This window comes from Centruroides sculpturatus, unplaced genomic scaffold (genome assembly GCF_000671375.1).
Source record: "Centruroides sculpturatus isolate CEXI.00-Female unplaced genomic scaffold, Cexi_2.0 scaffold1344, whole genome shotgun sequence".
Lineage (NCBI taxonomy): Eukaryota > Metazoa > Arthropoda > Arachnida > Scorpiones > Buthidae > Centruroides > Centruroides sculpturatus.
The window spans coordinates 134,052-153,571 of record NW_019385699.1 but is presented as its reverse complement, the minus strand read 5'-3'; the positions used below and the strand labels follow the sequence as shown (position 1 = coordinate 153,571).

Genomic DNA, 19,520 nt, shown 5'->3' with positions numbered 1-19,520 from the left:
AACTGCAGCCAAATTTGTTATCAATTTCAAATGTTCTTTAATGACCTTTATCAAGAATGAACAGAAATCAAATGCTGACTGATTTGTATTAACGATAAATGCATTTTGGAATGCTCTACGCACTAAAAGTTTTTTTAAAGCATTCCAAAATGCATTTATCGTTAATACAAATCAGTCAGCATTTGATTTTCATTCGCTTTTGATAAAGGTCATTAAAGATGACTGAAAACATTTGAAATTGATAATAAATTTGGCTGCAGTTTATAAAGTTTTTGAGTAGTATATCCTTAAAATAAAATTTTAATTGATTTCAAAAATATTTAATTAAAACAATATCAAGTGTATAAATTTTACTTTGTAATATTTCATTCAAAAATTAAGGTTGTTTTTAATTCAGTTTTTCACTTTTTGTAAATTTACACAGAATTAAGAGCTTATATCCACAGAGCGAAACGTCGTCAGTTTTATCCACCAGAACCATTGGCAATTGGAAAGAAACTCAGTGTTCTTTTGAGTCATGTTGTTAATCCACAGCATTTTTATGTTCAACAGGTATTTAAATAATTATAAATATATTTTTAAACTAAATTTGGGCATAATAAAAGCTATTTAAATTATACATAAGTAAAAAATAAAATAAACAATTTAAAGTCAAATATAGTCAAACCTCAGGTATGAACACTCCTGTTTATGAACAATTCAGTTTATGAACAAATTTTGAATGCCCTAGTTGCCATATGATGACTCAGTTGCCTAACAGGTTACTTGGCAAGATGGTCCATCCATGGACTGCATCCACAGATGGTCAACTCCTTATACTTCTTATGTTGATTGGTTGAGCTGTCAATTTTCTTTAATGACTGGATTACCAATTCAGAAGTTAGCAGCACAGAAATTGCCTCTTGTCATTAGACATTGCAACACAAATCATTGACAACATAGTTATTCAACTTAGATTTCAATGTGCATGTGAGTAAGATACTACAGTAGAGCATCGATTATCCGACCCTCGATTAACCGTCACCTCGGTTAACCAACCGCGTTCTAGTCGGCAAATTCAAATGTCCGCTAGTGATGTGGCACTACAATATTTGGCTATGTCTTGGCTACTTTAATAGTATTTTTACGTGTTTTAGCTGGCAACACTGGCTCGACCATGAAAGGGAGCCAGTATTTAAACGAGGCTTAATTTTCTAATTTTTAACAATGCAATAGTGATAATTATTATTTTAAGAAAAGTTTTATAGGCTTAACATGGAGGAAAATTCAACATGAAGTAGGTTAATAGCGATATACTAATTACATGGGATATAATAATATACTACACTAATAATGGATTTTTTCATACTTTTCGGTTATCCTACTTTTCAATTATCTGACCAACCCCAGTCCCCAATTGAGTCGGATAACACAAGCCTACAAAAAAAAATTTTTTTTTGGTGCCTAGGATTTTAGAACTGATTTTAGCTAAATTTGGGTTGCTGAATCCAAATATGAAATCAGTTTTTCTCTATCAGCTCAACTTTTTTAGATCTGTGTTTTTTTAATGTACAGTGCTACATGAAATGTGCAGCTCTAATTCCAGTTTGTACAGTTCTAAATCACATATGCAAGAATTGATTCCTGTATATTTTCCCCTTTGTTAGTCTGCCGTCCAGTTAATTCCAGGTAAATCCACTAAATGAAGTAAGCATTCGGTAATGAATTGACATTCAATGCTTCAACTAGAGTTGAGGTAAGTTTGTAAGTTCTAGCCATGCAGTGTCTAGATCAGTGTTTCCCAGCCTTTTTGTGCTATGCCCCACCTAAGCCTTTCTAAAATTCTTATGCTTCAGTTAAGTATAGAAAAAATTAAAGCAGGAATATTTGACAGCCCACAAATAAGACAACTCGTTAACGATCTTGCCCTTGTAAATTCGATGAATGAAACTGAGTGGAAAGCCTGGACTACATTTGTTGCATTTGTCAGAAATTTTCTAGGCAAATGCAAAGCTGAAAATTATGTTGAACTGGTAAACGAGATGCTTAACAGTTTCAAATCCCTTGGGTGTTGTAAAGTAGTGACCTTTTAGCAGAGTGGGGACAAAAGAGGCGCGACCTTGTCAATTGGACCCACGTGCGGTTGGGTAATACCACTTGTAAAGTATTGACTTGTAAACAAGGGTAAACAAAGGAAGCGCCGGCTTTGTTAATTGGACCCACTTGCAGTCAGACGGTAATGGTAAGCAAACGAACGTAAACAAGTGGCGGACGTTTGTGTAAGCTTCACTCTCGTCGGATGACGGTGGACCTGAGTGTAAGCTGTTTGGGCATAAAAAAGGGTTGTGATTGGTCGGAAGTTCCCGTTCCAAAATCCCTTAAATTGCGGGNTTAAAAATTAGAGCTCCTAGGCAAAAACTAATGTCATATTTGAATTCAGGACATCAAATTCATATGAAATCAACTCAAAATATCTGGGCACCAAAACCACTGTTGACCTGTGTAATCGATGCTCTACTGTACTTCTGTTTTTCGGTATGCATTGCAATTGAATTTAGATCAAATTAAATAAAAATTGCTTTAATTGACAATCATGTAATATAAATGACATCCACAAATTTGTGTTTAAAGGTGCTTATTTCAAATTAAATTACAAAAAATTTATTAATATATTATTATAAATTATAATAATAATAATTAGTATTTAGTAATACTAGGTAGCCAGTTAATTAAAACTAAAAATAAAATCAAAATTAATTAATTTAAAATTAAAATTGAAATCAAATCAATTGAAACATAATATTTCTGAAAGTGTGGGTAAAGTATTTGTCTGTCTTCATTGATTTGGTTACAGTTTATCCAAGTGGAATTTTGTCTCTATAGCACATTTTTGTAAAGTTTCTGTTGACGGTGACAGAACATTTTGCTTTTAATATACAGTATATATAAAGTAGCAATAGATAGAGATGATATAATATTATATTGCATTGCATGTCTAGGCTTTTTCATGCATGAAATACAGCTAAAAAATAAAAAATAGCACTTTGTTTTGGGTGTCAGGAACAGATTAACCCATTTTATGTTGTTTCCTATGGGAAAATTTGTTTTGGTTTGAGAACAAGTTTTAGGAATAAATTAAGTTTGTTAATTGAGGTTTGACTATATTTTATAATCCAGTAATTACTAAAGATTATAGCATTTCCTTAAATGCTTCATAGTTTTTACATTTAAAATTCTTGTAAACTAGAATCTGAAGATAGCTTAAAATGTCTTCTTATAAATTTCTTCTAGATTATAAAAATTTTTGTTTCAATCTGTAAAATATAGTAAATACTTTCAAATTTGAATGTATATGTTACTTTAGTTTGGATATATTACAACCTGATGTTGGGGTAATGACATTCCTTGGTTCCTTGCATTGTTTTTGGTTTGATTTCTATCTAATACATAGAAGATTTGATGATGAGACAAGGAAGTACTGAAAAATGTTTTATTCATTAATAAATGCTGATTTATATACTTTATATAGCATTTCTTTAATTTTGTTGAATTCTCTATACAGTCTGTAGACTTAAACTCGTGTGACCATATTGTCACAAGTTATTACATGTTATCAAGACAACAATTTGTTAAGCTAACAAAAGTGGTATGTAATAAAAAAATCAACTATTTTTATTATTACTATTGAAAATATAGCAGACTAAAATTTTGATTGTAAATCAGTTCATAGCTTTGAGAATGCAAAAATATTCCTCATTTTTTTGGACAATTAAAAAGTTGTTATGAGCACCAATAAAAGTTTAGAGTTATGTTGAAAAACTTTGGTACATATTATGTCCATATTTACTATCTCAAGTTTGTTATTATTTAACACGTTGATTGCCAATAATTACTGTATTTTCCCAGAATGACCAGTATGCCGCATAAAAATGGGGGAGACTGGAATACTGGTTAAACTATGACTAAAATATAAAATTAATCAGATCTAACAAAACTAGTTGTTAAGTAAATGTTAAAGAAAACATTCTTCAAGTACAGTAAAATAACAACATTGTAATTTGATAAACTTAAAATCAGGAAGAGAGTTATCATATACTAGACAATAAAACAATTAACAAGCTATTGACATTAGTAGTAGTAGTAATTAGTCAGTTGGGATACACTGACCATCTATGAATCTGAAAATAAACACCTTCCTCTCAAATTTCACATGAAGCAGATGTTAATCAGTGTAAGAGGAGATAATTTACTGAGTTTAAATTTAATATGTTTATTTTTGTGTTTTTGAATCAAATAATAAAATATACATAAAAAAAGAAACTTTTGGAATTCCAAGAGTATTTTAAGTGGTTAGAAAGAAGACAGAATGAAGAAATTAAACATATATTTGTAGTTTTTGAAATAATACCGACAGTTTCAATTTTAGAATAAAAACTTCTTGGTTTTTTAATGCACCTTTAGAGAGTGATCTAACCTCATTTAAACCGGCATGTCAGCTTTTCTCATACAGAAATATCTGATTTCATGGTCTCCCTGGATAGACTGGCATGATGATCATTTTGCGAAAATACAGTATTATTGTACATATAATAACATCGTAAAGCCCGAGTAGTATACAATAAATCACCAAACGTTCACCTAAATATCGGGCTATAATATGGTTAATTAAATGATTGGTATAATGTAATTTGTCATTAGAGGCCTACTTAAGAGATGGCGCCTAACGTCTACCTCTAATGACAAATTACTTTATACCAATCATTTAATTAGCCATATTATAGCCCGATATTTAGGCGAACATTTGGTGATTTACGGTATTATTGGTGATACATTTTGAAAAAAGAAATTCAAACTGGAAAATAAAATAAAAATATCACACAAACAATGTTTTCACTTTCCAGCATGTTGTTTAATGTTTGACAAACATTTTCAAAGTGCTTTACAGCTCAACTTCAGATCTACATGTAGATAAACATTGTTTTTGCTCTATTTATGGAACATTTACAATGATTTTTAAATTTTGGAGTTTACATCTAAAATAATTAGTTATTATATATAAAGAAAAAAATGCATTATTTATTTTTTATTTAGGCTTACAAGATACAATCATATATATCGAAGTCTTTTTTTACTTTCCCAGCTGTTACATACAACAGAGAGAAAGTATGGTAATCAGTCAAAAAATAACCCCCTCAAGATTTTTACATATGTGGATTTAGGACACCTTGAAATGTTGAGAAATGCAAAAAAAAAAGGGGTAATTTCTGTATGTATGGATGTTAGTGTGGGTTTGGAGATAGATTTTGTTCATCCTGTTTGAAGCTTAATAACTCCTGTGCTTTTTGTCAAAATTTTCTGAAATTTTGTAGGGAGGTTTGTTTATTACAGAGGGGTGTGAGATAAAAGGAGTCTTGTATATCCCCATTAGGGTTGGACTTAATGATGATTTTACTCATTATTAGCATTTACAATTTTTTATGAAACCCATTCCTACCCTCAAAATTAAAATTTTGCAATTTTAAAATAGTTAAAAATATAGTTTTTTAATAAAATATGATAACCACCAGAATTTTAAATGTTGCTGGTTTTTATGATGGTAATTTGTTTAGAGCTGTTGTCTTAACTACCTTTACCATCTGACTGTAAAATGTAGATGCTAGAAAATGTTTTGTAACTATTTAAACAAGAAATTATAGTTAATATTTAAAATTAAGATTTTTATGTATTTGAAATTGCTTTTTTTTCTATAGCATTAATTTTCTGTAAGACAATATACTGATTGTAAAAGTTTAAACATGTAAAACTTATCTATAAATAGGAAAAAACATTTGACATTGTATACAAATTATATATAGAGATATTCGCTCCATCAGAATAATTTCTATGTGCTTCTCTTCTTGTATCCATCAAAATACATTCAAAATTAATGGAGTAGTTCATAATAAATTATATATATTTTTACAAAGTGAATGTTATAACATTTCCCATTAATAAAATGCCAAAAATATATATTTAAATATTCCAATAAACATATAATTAATTAAACATATAAACATAGAATTAATTATAAATTTTATAGGAAATATTGTGGATACTTAAATGCACAGTACCAAACTAGAAATTTTTCTTATAAAGCTTATATCGAGACATATTTCTTCAATATCTTGAAATATCATGTTCTTTCTGCAGTAAAAAGAGAAAACATACATTTCAAAATAGCATATTAAAATAGCATAATATTTCCTGAAATGTAAATCAAAATTTATATGAGTCAATTTTTCAATTATATTATATTCAATTAAATGTATAATATTTGATTACAATATAAATATTACACTTTTAAAAATTTTATCATATATTTATTTCAGATGGGAGGAAATGCTCGATACTTGAGTAATCTTATTTTTGAAATGCAGTCAAGTTATAACAGTTCTGGCAGTGATCATTTAATAGTTGCACCTGAAATTGGTAAGTTAAGAAGTGTTTTTAGAAAATATTTATTAGCTGTAATAGTAGTTGTTTAAAAAAATAACATTAACTATAAAAAGTAAGAAATATGTTGCATTTGTTAACTTACATGTAATATAAGGCTTTGATGGATATTCAATAAATATTTTCAATAATTATTGTAATCTATATTCACTGTAATAAGTTTCCATTATAAAATAACCATGAATTTTTTATTGTAATAGTTTTAATTGATGTTTGTCTTTTTTTTATAGTCTAGTCTTGATTCAGACTTTTAATTTATAGGAATTTGTGTCAATGTCTTACAAATAGATATATATGATTTGAATTATAAAAAACTTGTTAATGTGTCCAAGACATTAATATTGAGGGTTTTTGATAAATTTTGTAGAAACATTCTACTTTTTTCAATGAAACTACAGTAGAACCTCGAAAACTCGGCTCTCGATAACCCGGCACTCCGGATAACTCGGGCACATCCTGGCAGAGCAAAAAAATCCTTAGTTAATTAATTTTCATTATAGACAGCTTTATAAAAGTATAAAAGCTCTCATAAAGTATTTTTCTGAGGTCTGTCTTATCAGGTAAATTACTGTACACAGTGTATTCGTTAATTTTCATTTTCATGTAGTAAAGGCTCTATGCCTTCATAAAGGACGTACTTTTCCTTTGTTTAAGGGTATTCGGGCAGTTTATTCTCTGTTATATTCTCAAGTAAACAATACATACAAGTACAGTACAGTATTTTCTGAGGAAACACTCGCACTTATTTTTTTTAACCCTATTTCCGATAACCCGGCATTTTCACAAACTCAGCCACCCTTCGGTCCACATTAGGCCGAGTTTCCGAGGTTCTACTGTATCTCATTCTTTGGCTCTGATCTCTGCATTGCTAGTTTCATCTCATGATGGGAATGACAAATGGAAAAATTAACTCTGAAAAAGCATAAAAATGAAAAACACAAAGGAAGATATGTTTTATTTTTTTCACAAAAAAGATCAAGGTGATATTTTTTCTTTTTTTAATAGAAAGTTTGTATGATAAAATGGGAAGAGTATGACAGATTGCAGTAATTATTTTGATATTGGATAATTTGAAGTATTGTGTAATTTGAAGTCAAGTCTAGTCCTGGCCTAAAGAATAGGATTTTGCATATATTTTAGTTTAGTTAATTCAAAATATGCATATAATGAAATTTGAAGTCATTATCTTGTCCAGTGACCCACAAAAATATCCTTTAATTCGAAATCTTCCATCATATTATATGTTTATAAGAAAGTTTCCATGCTCAACTGGCAGTTTGGTTTTACCAATTTTACGTTGCTAATTTATTGGATGACCCTTCAAGGTAATTCGGACAGTGTACACATGAAGAGAAAAAGAGAGAGTTTTATTTTTTATTTTTATGGTTGAAATCTGTCTAGCATTTAATTATTTTGGACATTTTTTGCAAAAACCTATTGTTTTAATAATTCCAAACTTGATTAAATACATGTGCATATTCTCGATAGAATGCATACTTACAGCTTTAGCCATTAATAAAGCTTTTTTCATCAGATCACATGATTTTCATAATCTTGAACTCTTGAAAATCTTGAATGAAATTGTGGTAATTCTTATCAAAGCTTCTTTGCTATGTTATTTTCAGATCTTGTTTTGATTGTAATTTCATTAAGTATATGCCAACTGGCTGTTTTCTTAAAATAGCTTAAATTACTAAGTAAGAACTTGTAATATTAACACATTTGTAAGCAAACAAGTGACATTGTATAAGGTAATGTCATAATTTTATTTAAGAATTACAAAAATCTTTGATTTGAAAAAAGCTCGAATAATTTGAAGTCGTATTTTTTTGGTCCCTTAAGTTTCAAAATAACTAAGTTTTACCGTAGTCAAGTTTGATTCCACTGCATATAAACTCAAACTTTTTTGCATGTTAATCACCTTTCTGTGATTTATGTTACAGGCATATACATATATTATGTTTTTATTTTCTTAGTTTAAATATGAATAAATTGTCAAATAAAAATAGTTTACCTTTAATAAAGCATTTTATGTTTTGATGTGATTAAAGGAGTGAAAAGTTATATTATTAATATATACATACGTATAAGAAAGACATTGGCCATACATGAGGTGTTTAGCTGGCAGAAAAGAGGGTGAGGGAAGAAGGAGGGAGAGGAGATAGACAGTAGAGAAAGGTAGGATCCCTCTGAATGGCATATATATGCCTACAGTACCCTCTATGTTTGATGTTGGCATACAGTTTTTAGGCTGCGAGGCCATAGTCCCCGAAGAGTCTAAAAGAAAACCTGAGTGTAGTGTACACCAATAATTGAGTGCTGCCATGAATATCTAAGTGTAGAAGTTAGTGCCAAGTGGTTGTTAGTAGGAAGACTTATATCTACTTAATACTAATAAAACTGAATGCAATCGCAAACCTTAATACTACTTAACAGCTAGACAGACAGCACGAAAAGAAAACAAACACAATGACAAATTAGATGAGACAAATGGATCTACATAGACAAACAAGCAGGACCCCCAATTTTTTTTATTTGTATTATTATTATTATTATTTTTTTTTTAGCATTAACTTATTCACTAACTAAACTAACCTATCATACCATAACCTAGGACAAACCTAACCAGACGTGTATATATACATATAATCAATACTAAATAAACTTCCAACTTCAATTTTATGCCTTTCTAATGTGCTTATATAGTTTTAAAAGTATGTTTAAAAGCAGTTTTAAAACATTAGTTCAATTTTAAATGTATTTTAATATAATTATCTTAATATTACTCTATTTATTATAGTTATTTTGTTATTTAATTATATTTATTCATAACTTTAAATTTCTTTTATTAGGTATGATATGTGTTGCTCAGTACAGTTTGGACAAACAGTGGTATCGTGCTCAGATTATAAGTTTACCGGGAAGTGCCAAAGTTGAAGTATTTTATGTTGATTTTGGTAATACTGAAATTTTACCATATAAAAAATTACGCAAAATTGCTGACGACTATATAAAACTACCATGTCAAGCCGTAAAATGTGCGCTTGTTGATATTGCACCTGTGGATGGTAATGAATGGTCTAATAAGGTAAGTTTTCATAAATATATTTTTTAATAATTAGAAACAATAATATAATTCAGGCTTTGCTGTTGATAATTAGAAGTAACTATATGTTAGACTAATTAGTTTAAATTGTCATCTTTTTGGTATGGAAACATTTTAAATGTTCAAAAGAATAGCATAAAGTTGTTTGGAATGCAAGTTTTTTTTTAATTTGAAAAAGAATTTCTAAAAGTAAGGCACAGAATTTCTAAATTAGAATATGCAAGAGTATTTTTGTAATAATTAATCCTTTGATTATGTTATAATTCTGAAAAATGAATGTAACATTAATTTATTTGGTATCTTTTGAGAATTAAATGAAAAATTTTAGAAATGAAAAGATTTTCAGAATTTTCTATAATAGTTTTCCAAGAAGAAATATCTTTTACACAATATCCATAAAATCTGATTCTAGCTTCAATAGATTTATGATTTAATTCTCAGTTTGACAAGAAAGTTGTTTAATGGTAAGTCATACTGGGAAGGCAGTTACCTCTTTATTAATATTTCCAGAAAATATAAAATGTAGACTGCAAGTTTGGAAATAAATTTTTTATTAAATTTTTTGATAAAGCAAGATACAGTACTATTAATAATGTTTTCCTTAACACAGTTTTGGTTTCATGATTCTTTAACTGAACAAAACTGAAAATTATTTAACATTTTTCAAAATATAATAGACAATCTTTAAAAAATTATGATGATAAAAATGCATCTTTTGGTTTTGTGATTCTTCAATTGTGAAATATTTTAAAACTCCAACCATTAGAGGCCACTTTGTATAGTGAATCTGGTGAAGAATGAGTATTAAAAGATTTTATGTATTTTGGATTATTATTTTTATTATAGATAGATAATAGGAAGACATCTTTGGATATTGTGTGCAAATTGTTTATTATTACATGGACATTTTCAATTAGTGAAATAGCCTCCAAAAAATGTTGAAACTATTAAGTATTAACTGTTTTTGTTTGTAATGATATTATTTTTTAAAGGATTTTTTTATTGTATTTTCTCAAATTTAAAACATTTTCTGTAATAAAATTGAAATTTTGCCACAAATGAGGAATTGCTATTCTCAAGATCAAAAATATTTTAAATCTTTATTGTCAATAAGAAGTTGACAAATTTCTTTTATCATATCAGAAAGTATTTGACTGAAGATAAATATAATCTCTCCTAGAAAATTTTGTTTGTATTATTTCTATCCATTTATCACATATGAGCATTTATTTTATTTCTGTTTAATTAAAAAATATGAAAAATTTTAATTTGCATTTCTGTAGCAGTGTAGAAGCAATGTATACAGATCTTTCAGTTTTCAATGAATAGAACTAAAATTTAAAAAAATGTCAGATTACAGTTGATTCCATTATCCTAAAGAATTATTTCTGAATGTTTATCTACTAAAATCTAAATTGTCCTCAAAGTTAATGAGACATATAAAACATCAAGTGAAAGTCTAATGTGGCTTAAAACATATCTTAAAACATAAAAATCTATATTGTGAAATATTATAAATTGATGATAAACACTCATTGACAAAAGTCACATACCTAGATAGAATTGTTTGATTACTCAGAATACAGCTGTTTTGGGTAGATATATAAATGATTGCAGTTGTAGTCCAATTGCATGCCAGGAATCACAAAACCAAAAGATTCACGTTAGCATTAAATTGTTTTAAAATTGTTTTATTCCAGTATAGATATTGGGATTCCAGTGACAGTATGAAGTCAACTGAACACAGTGAACTGTGAGTGTTTTGGCTCACAGAAGCTCACTGTGTTCAGAATTTTTAGTCTACCCGTTGTTTGAAGATCTTTAAACACCAGGCATGCCTGTATGAATGGCACAGTCAGACATTAGAACAAGATTGATGGAGTTTGACAAAGGCTATACATTGGCTTATGAATGCAGGATGGTGGTTTTTGTTTTATTTTTTTAATTGTCCACCATCTGGGTTGTTCTGACTAGACTGTGAGAAGTGCTGTGATAGTGGACATATCAGGGCAGACATACATATCTGATATCAGGCTCTGGACACCCCAGACAGATAACCAGGAGGGATGATTATCTGATTTTGAGAGAAGTGCAAACAGCTGTAACAGTGTCTTTGTCTAATATTGCAGACAGGTGAGACTTGCTATAGAACTGTCTCTTTCTGTAACATTGGCAGATGACTAAGATAAATTTCCCTGCATGACAACCACTATAATAGCACCCCACCATCATCACAGAAGTAGAGACTGCTGTTGGTTGGTAGTGTATTGTCTGCAGTGAAAAAGTGCAGCTATGTTTGGGAACAAACAGTTATCATGTTATAATGTGGAAGACAACTGAAACTTTAGTTTTGCCTTTACTATTGAACAGCACACTGTCCTCACCATTAGCATGATGGAAAGCCATTTTCAAAGGAAGCAGTTTATTGAAAATTGAGACTATACACCCAAATAAGGGGTAATCTTACAGGATACTAAAGGTTTTTCTAAGTTATACTGTTGTTCCACAGAAAATTGTCCCTTTGCTATGATACTGTAATCACTTATTACTATCATCATTTCATTTGATTAATAAAGGTTTCATATGATTCCAATACCATCTTTTTGCTGAAAATTTTTTATTGACATCTCATTTGATCAAAATCATATTTATAAACAAGTTTATAACCTAATGCTAAAAAAGTTTTTTCTAAAAACATTTTCAGGCTACTACTTGGTTTACTGAAGCAGCTGGAAAGAAAACTCTTTCTGTCACATTTAATAATAAGATTTAATTTATTTTTTTCCATAGCATGCCATTATACTCGAAGAGCGAAACAGCGCGCGTAATTGCCACGTCGCGTCGCGCGCTGATTCCCTATAATTCTAATGAACTATTTTTACATTCAATACTCTTAATGGAAATAAAAAAAAAGGAACTAAATTATTATCAGTAAGATATCTGAAAATATAGAAAACTTCCCACAGAAAAGAACGAAGAAAAAAAAAAAAGTGATCTTTTTCTACAGATTGTGGGTCTGTACCACTTGGTATTCCCACACTAAGACTGTTGCAAGGTCTCTCATTGAAACACAAATAAATATAATTATCTTCAATATAAAATATATAATCCGAATGCAAACGCAATGCGATTAAACACGATGTCTTGTATGTGAGAGAGACACCTGTAATCAATGACATAGTCTATGAAAATATTCCTAAAATATATTAAGATATAATGTGTTATTTTTAAAACAGGATATTGTAAATAATGCTAAAATATATATATATATTTTAAATATTATTTAAAAATTCTTAACCACAATATTCTTCACTGAATTTGATTCATTAGCATAGCTTCAACTGTAATTNTGTCTCAGGCACTTGGGAAGCCCGCTGAGCGTAAAGAGAGAGTGTTCTCCTCTGTTGATCTTCCTAGAGACGGGTTAGTGCTGAGACCGGACCGACCGTGCAGTTGAGCCGACTCCACAATCTGATTGAGGTCTCTCCAAAGATTATTAGTTCCCAGATGCCAACCTGGCACGTGAATTCACCACGCATGGTCATCTTGTACATATACTATGTTTTCTAACTTGTACTTTCTACTACTGTAAATAAACTGTAAATATATTCAATTTGAGTGTGGCGGTGTGCTTTCCAACGAACCTGATTCATTACATTGAGTCGTGAAACACAAGAAAACGACCCAGCGAGACGGAGTTGGGAAGGAACGGCAATAAGATCTTCACTGGTGTAATATGAGTATTAAGGTGCACTATTTACGCAGTCACTTAGATCGTTTCCCTGAAAATTTAGGAGAAACCAGTGAAGAACAAGGTGAAAGATTTCACCAGGATATTAAAACTATGGAGGACTGCTACCAAGGAAGATGGGATACGCATATGATGGCAGATTACTGCTGGAGTTTAAAAAGGGATTGCTCCAAAATACATTCATGAAAGTCAAAGAAAAGAAGCTTCCTCAATGTGTAACTGTTTAGTTTTATTGATGACTTTTTCCTCTATCTTTGTATAGAATAATATTTGCATAATATTATAATAAAAGTTCCGTGTTTAGTTTTTTTACTTGATCCTTGGATGTAACTTAAGATATTGAAACGTATATTTCGCTAAAATGCTATATTTTAAAAATTAGAGCTCCTAGGCAAAAACTAATGTCATATTTGAATTCAGGACATCAAATTCATATGAAATCAACTCAAAATATCTGGGCACCAAAACCACTGTTGACCTGTGTAATCGATGCTCTACTGTACTTCTGTTTTTCGGTATGCATTGCAATTGAATTTAGATCAAATTAAATAAAAATTGCTTTAATTGACAATCATGTAATATAAATGACATCCACAAATTTGTGTTTAAAGGTGCTTATTTCAAATTAAATTACAAAAAATTTATTAATATATTATTATAAATTATAATAATAATAATTAGTATTTAGTAATACTAGGTAGCCAGTTAATTAAAACTAAAAATAAAATCAAAATTAATTAATTTAAAATTAAAATTGAAATCAAATCAATTGAAACATAATATTTCTGAAAGTGTGGGTAAAGTATTTGTCTGTCTTCATTGATTTGGTTACAGTTTATCCAAGTGGAATTTTGTCTCTATAGCACATTTTTGTAAAGTTTCTGTTGACGGTGACAGAACATTTTGCTTTTAATATACAGTATATATAAAGTAGCAATAGATAGAGATGATATAATATTATATTGCATTGCATGTCTAGGCTTTTTCATGCATGAAATACAGCTAAAAAATAAAAAATAGCACTTTGTTTTGGGTGTCAGGAACAGATTAACCCATTTTATGTTGTTTCCTATGGGAAAATTTGTTTTGGTTTGAGAACAAGTTTTAGGAATAAATTAAGTTTGTTAATTGAGGTTTGACTATATTTTATAATCCAGTAATTACTAAAGATTATAGCATTTCCTTAAATGCTTCATAGTTTTTACATTTAAAATTCTTGTAAACTAGAATCTGAAGATAGCTTAAAATGTCTTCTTATAAATTTCTTCTAGATTATAAAAATTTTTGTTTCAATCTGTAAAATATAGTAAATACTTTCAAATTTGAATGTATATGTTACTTTAGTTTGGATATATTACAACCTGATGTTGGGGTAATGACATTCCTTGGTTCCTTGCATTGTTTTTGGTTTGATTTCTATCTAATACATAGAAGATTTGATGATGAGACAAGGAAGTACTGAAAAATGTTTTATTCATTAATAAATGCTGATTTATATACTTTATATAGCATTTCTTTAATTTTGTTGAATTCTCTATACAATCTGTAGACTTAAACTCGTGTGACCATATTGTCACAAGTTATTACATGTTATCAAGACAACAATTTGTTAAGCTAACAAAAGTGGTATGTAATAAAAAAATCAACTATTTTTATTATTACTATTGAAAATATAGCAGACTAAAATTTTGATTGTAAATCAGTTCATAGCTTTGAGAATGCAAAAATATTCCTCATTTTTTTGGACAATTAAAAAGTTGTTATGAGCACCAATAAAAGTTTAGAGTTATGTTGAAAAACTTTGGTACATATTATGTCCATATTTACTATCTCAAGTTTGTTATTATTTAACACGTTGATTGCCAATAATTACTGTATTTTCCCAGAATGACCAGTATGCCGCATAAAAATGGGGGAGACTGGAATACTGGTTAAACTATGACTAAAATATAAAATTAATCAGATCTAACAAAACTAGTTGTTAAGTAAATGTTAAAGAAAACATTCTTCAAGTACAGTAAAATAACAACATTGTAATTTGATAAACTTAAAATCAGGAAGAGAGTTATCATATACTAGACAATAAAACAATTAACAAGCTATTGACATTAGTAGTAGTAGTAATTAGTCAGTTGGGATACACTGACCATCTATGAATCTGAAAATAAACACCTTCCTCTCAAATTTCACATGAAGCAGATGTTAATCAGTGTAAGAGGAGATAATTTACTGAGTTTAAATTTAATATGTTTATTTTTGTGTTTTTGAATCAAATAATAAAATATACATAAAAAAAGAAACTTTTGGAATTCCAAGAGTATTTTAAGTGGTTAGAAAGAAGACAGAATGAAGAAATTAAACATATATTTGTAGTTTTTGAAATAATACCGACAGTTTCAATTTTAGAATAAAAACTTCTTGGTTTTTTAATGCACCTTTAGAGAGTGATCTAACCTCATTTAAACCGGCATGTCAGCTTTTCTCATACAGAAATATCTGATTTCATGGTCTCCCTGGATAGACTGGCATGATGATCATTTTGCGAAAATACAGTATTATTGTACATATAATAACATCGTAAAGCCCGAGTAGTATACAATAAATCACCAAACGTTCACCTAAATATCGGGCTATAATATGGTTAATTAAATGATTGGTATAATGTAATTTGTCATTAGAGGCCTACTTAAGAGATGGCGCCTAACGTCTACCTCTAATGACAAATTACTTTATACCAATCATTTAATTAGCCATATTATAGCCCGATATTTAGGCGAACATTTGGTGATTTACGGTATTATTGGTGATACATTTTGAAAAAAGAAATTCAAACTGGAAAATAAAATAAAAATATCACACAAACAATGTTTTCACTTTCCAGCATGTTGTTTAATGTTTGACAAACATTTTCAAAGTGCTTTACAGCTCAACTTCAGATCTACATGTAGATAAACATTGTTTTTGCTCTATTTATGGAACATTTACAATGATTTTTAAATTTTGGAGTTTACATCTAAAATAATTAGTTATTATATATAAAGAAAAAAATGCATTATTTATTTTTTATTTAGGCTTACAAGATACAATCATATATATCGAAGTCTTTTTTTACTTTCCCAGCTGTTACATACAACAGAGAGAAAGTATGGTAATCAGTCAAAAAATAACCCCCTCAAGATTTTTACATATGTGGATTTAGGACACCTTGAAATGTTGAGAAATGCAAAAAAAAAGGGGGGTAATTTCTGTATGTATGGATGTTAGTGTGGGTTTGGAGATAGATTTTGTTCATCCTGTTTGAAGCTTAATAACTCCTGTGCTTTTTGTCAAAATTTTCTGAAATTTTGTAGGGAGGTTTGTTTATTACAGAGGGGTGTGAGATAAAAGGAGTCTTGTATATCCCCATTAGGGTTGGACTTAATGATGATTTTACTCATTATTAGCATTTACAATTTTTTATGAAACCCATTCCTACCCTCAAAATTAAAATTTTGCAATTTTAAAATAGTTAAAAATATAGTTTTTTAATAAAATATGATAACCACCAGAATTTTAAATGTTGCTGGTTTTTATGATGGTAATTTGTTTAGAGCTGTTGTCTTAACTACCTTTACCATCTGACTGTAAAATGTAGATGCTAGAAAATGTTTTGTAACTATTTAAACAAGAAATTATAGTTAATATTTAAAATTAAGATTTTTATGTATTTGAAATTGCTTTTTTTTCTATAGCATTAATTTTCTGTAAGACAATATACTGATTGTAAAAGTTTAAACATGTAAAACTTATCTATAAATAGGAAAAAACATTTGACATTGTATACAAATTATATATAGAGATATTCGCTCCATCAGAATAATTTCTATGTGCTTCTCTTCTTGTATCCATCAAAATACATTCAAAATTAATGGAGTAGTTCATAATAAATTATATATATTTTTACAAAGTGAATGTTATAACATTTCCCATTAATAAAATGCCAAAAATATATATTTAAATATTCCAATAAACATATAATTAATTAAACATATAAACATAGAATTAATTATAAATTTTATAGGAAATATTGTGGATACTTAAATGCACAGTACCAAACTAGAAATTTTTCTTATAAAGCTTATATCGAGACATATTTCTTCAATATCTTGAAATATCATGTTCTTTCTGCAGTAAAAAGAGAAAACATACATTTCAAAATAGCATATTAAAATAGCATAATATTTCCTGAAATGTAAATCAAAATTTATATGAGTCAATTTTTCAATTATATTATATTCAATTAAATGTATAATATTTGATTACAATATAAATATTACACTTTTAAAAATTTTATCATATATTTATTTCAGATGGGAGGAAATGCTCGATACTTGAGTAATCTTATTTTTGAAATGCAGTCAAGTTATAACAGTTCTGGCAGTGATCATTTAATAGTTGCACCTGAAATTGGTAAGTTAAGAAGTGTTTTTAGAAAATATTTATTAGCTGTAATAGTAGTTGTTTAAAAAAATAACATTAACTATAAAAAGTAAGAAATATGTTGCATTTGTTAACTTACATGTAATATAAGGCTTTGATGGATATTCAATAAATATTTTCAATAATTATTGTAATCTATATTCACTGTAATAAGTTTCCATTATAAAATAACCATGAATTTTTTATTGTAATAGTTTTAATTGATGTTTGTCTTTTTTTTATAGTCTAGTCTTGATTCAGACTTTTAATTTATAGGAATTTGTGTCAATGTCTTACAAATAGATATATATGATTTGAATTATAAAAAACTTGTTAATGTGTCCAAGACATTAATATTGAGGGTTTTTGATAAATTTTGTAGAAACATTCTACTTTTTTCAATGAAACTACAGTAGAACCTCGAAAACTCGGCTCTCGATAACCCGGCACTCCGGATAACTCGGGCACATCCTGGCAGAGCAAAAAAATCCTTAGTTAATTAATTTTCATTATAGACAGCTTTATAAAAGTATAAAAGCTCTCATAAAGTATTTTTCTGAGGTCTGTCTTATCAGGTAAATTACTGTACACAGTGTATTCGTTAATTTTCATTTTCATGTAGTAAAGGCTCTATGCCTTCATAAAGGACGTACTTTTCCTTTGTTTAAGGGTATTCGGGCAGTTTATTCTCTGTTATATTCTCAAGTAAACAATACATACAAGTACAGTACAGTATTTTCTGAGGAAACACTCGCACTGATTTTTTTAAACCCTATTTCCGATAACCCGGCATTTTCACAAACTCAGCCACCCTTCGGTCCACATTAGGCCGAGTTTCCGAGGTTCTACTGTATCTCATTCTTTGGCTCTGATCTCTGCATTGCTAGTTTCATCTCATGATGGGAATGACAAATGGAAAAATTAACTCTGAAAAAGCATAAAAATGAAAAACACAAAGGAAGATATGTTTTATTTTTTTCACAAAAAAGATCAAGGTGATATTTTTTCTTTTTTTAATAGAAAGTTTGTATGATAAAATGGGAAGAGTATGACAGATTGCAGTAATTATTTTGATATTGGATAATTTGAAGTATTGTGTAATTTGAAGTCAAGTCTAGTCCTGGCCTAAAGAATAGGATTTTGCATATATTTTAGTTTAGTTAATTCAAAATATGCATATAATGAAATTTGAAGTCATTATCTTGTCCAGTGACCCACAAAAATATCCTTTAATTCGAAATCTTCCATCATATTATATGTTTATAAGAAAGTTTCCATGCTCAACTGGCAGTTTGGTTTTACCAATTTTACGTTGCTAATTTATTGGATGACCCTTCAAGGTAATTCGGACAGTGTACACATGAAGAGAAAAAGAGAGAGTTTTATTTTTTATTTTTATGGTTGAAATCTGTCTAGCATTTAATTATTTTGGACATTTTTTGCAAAAACCTATTGTTTTAATAATTCCAAACTTGATTAAATACATGTGCATATTCTCGATAGAATGCATACTTACAGCTTTAGCCATTAATAAAGCTTTTTTCATCAGATCACATGATTTTCATAATCTTGAACTCTTGAAAATCTTGAATGAAATTTGTGGTAATTCTTATCAAAGCTTCTTTGCTATGTTATTTTCAGATCTTGTTTTGATTGTAATTTCATTAAGTATATGCCAACTGGCTGTTTTCTTAAAATAGCTTAAATTACTAAGTAAGAACTTGTAATATTAAC

At 28.8% G+C, this 19,520-nt stretch overlaps 1 protein-coding gene across 1 annotated transcript in view; it reads left to right on the top strand.

The window, feature by feature from the left end:
• The first annotated feature begins 401 nt into the window (after positions 1–401).
• Positions 402–19,520, top strand: part of LOC111641311 (tudor domain-containing protein 1-like) — a 35,864-nt gene continuing 16,745 nt past the window's right edge. Inside the window, exons 1-5 of the mRNA XM_023387461.1 lie at positions 402–552; positions 6,348–6,447; positions 9,324–9,559; positions 12,282–12,326; positions 17,678–17,777. Coding sequence (XP_023243229.1) covers positions 6,348–6,447; positions 9,324–9,559; positions 12,282–12,326; positions 17,678–17,777 — 481 coding nt within the window. The 5' untranslated portion in view covers positions 402–552. The remainder of the gene's footprint in view (positions 553–6,347; positions 6,448–9,323; positions 9,560–12,281; positions 12,327–17,677; positions 17,778–19,520) is intronic.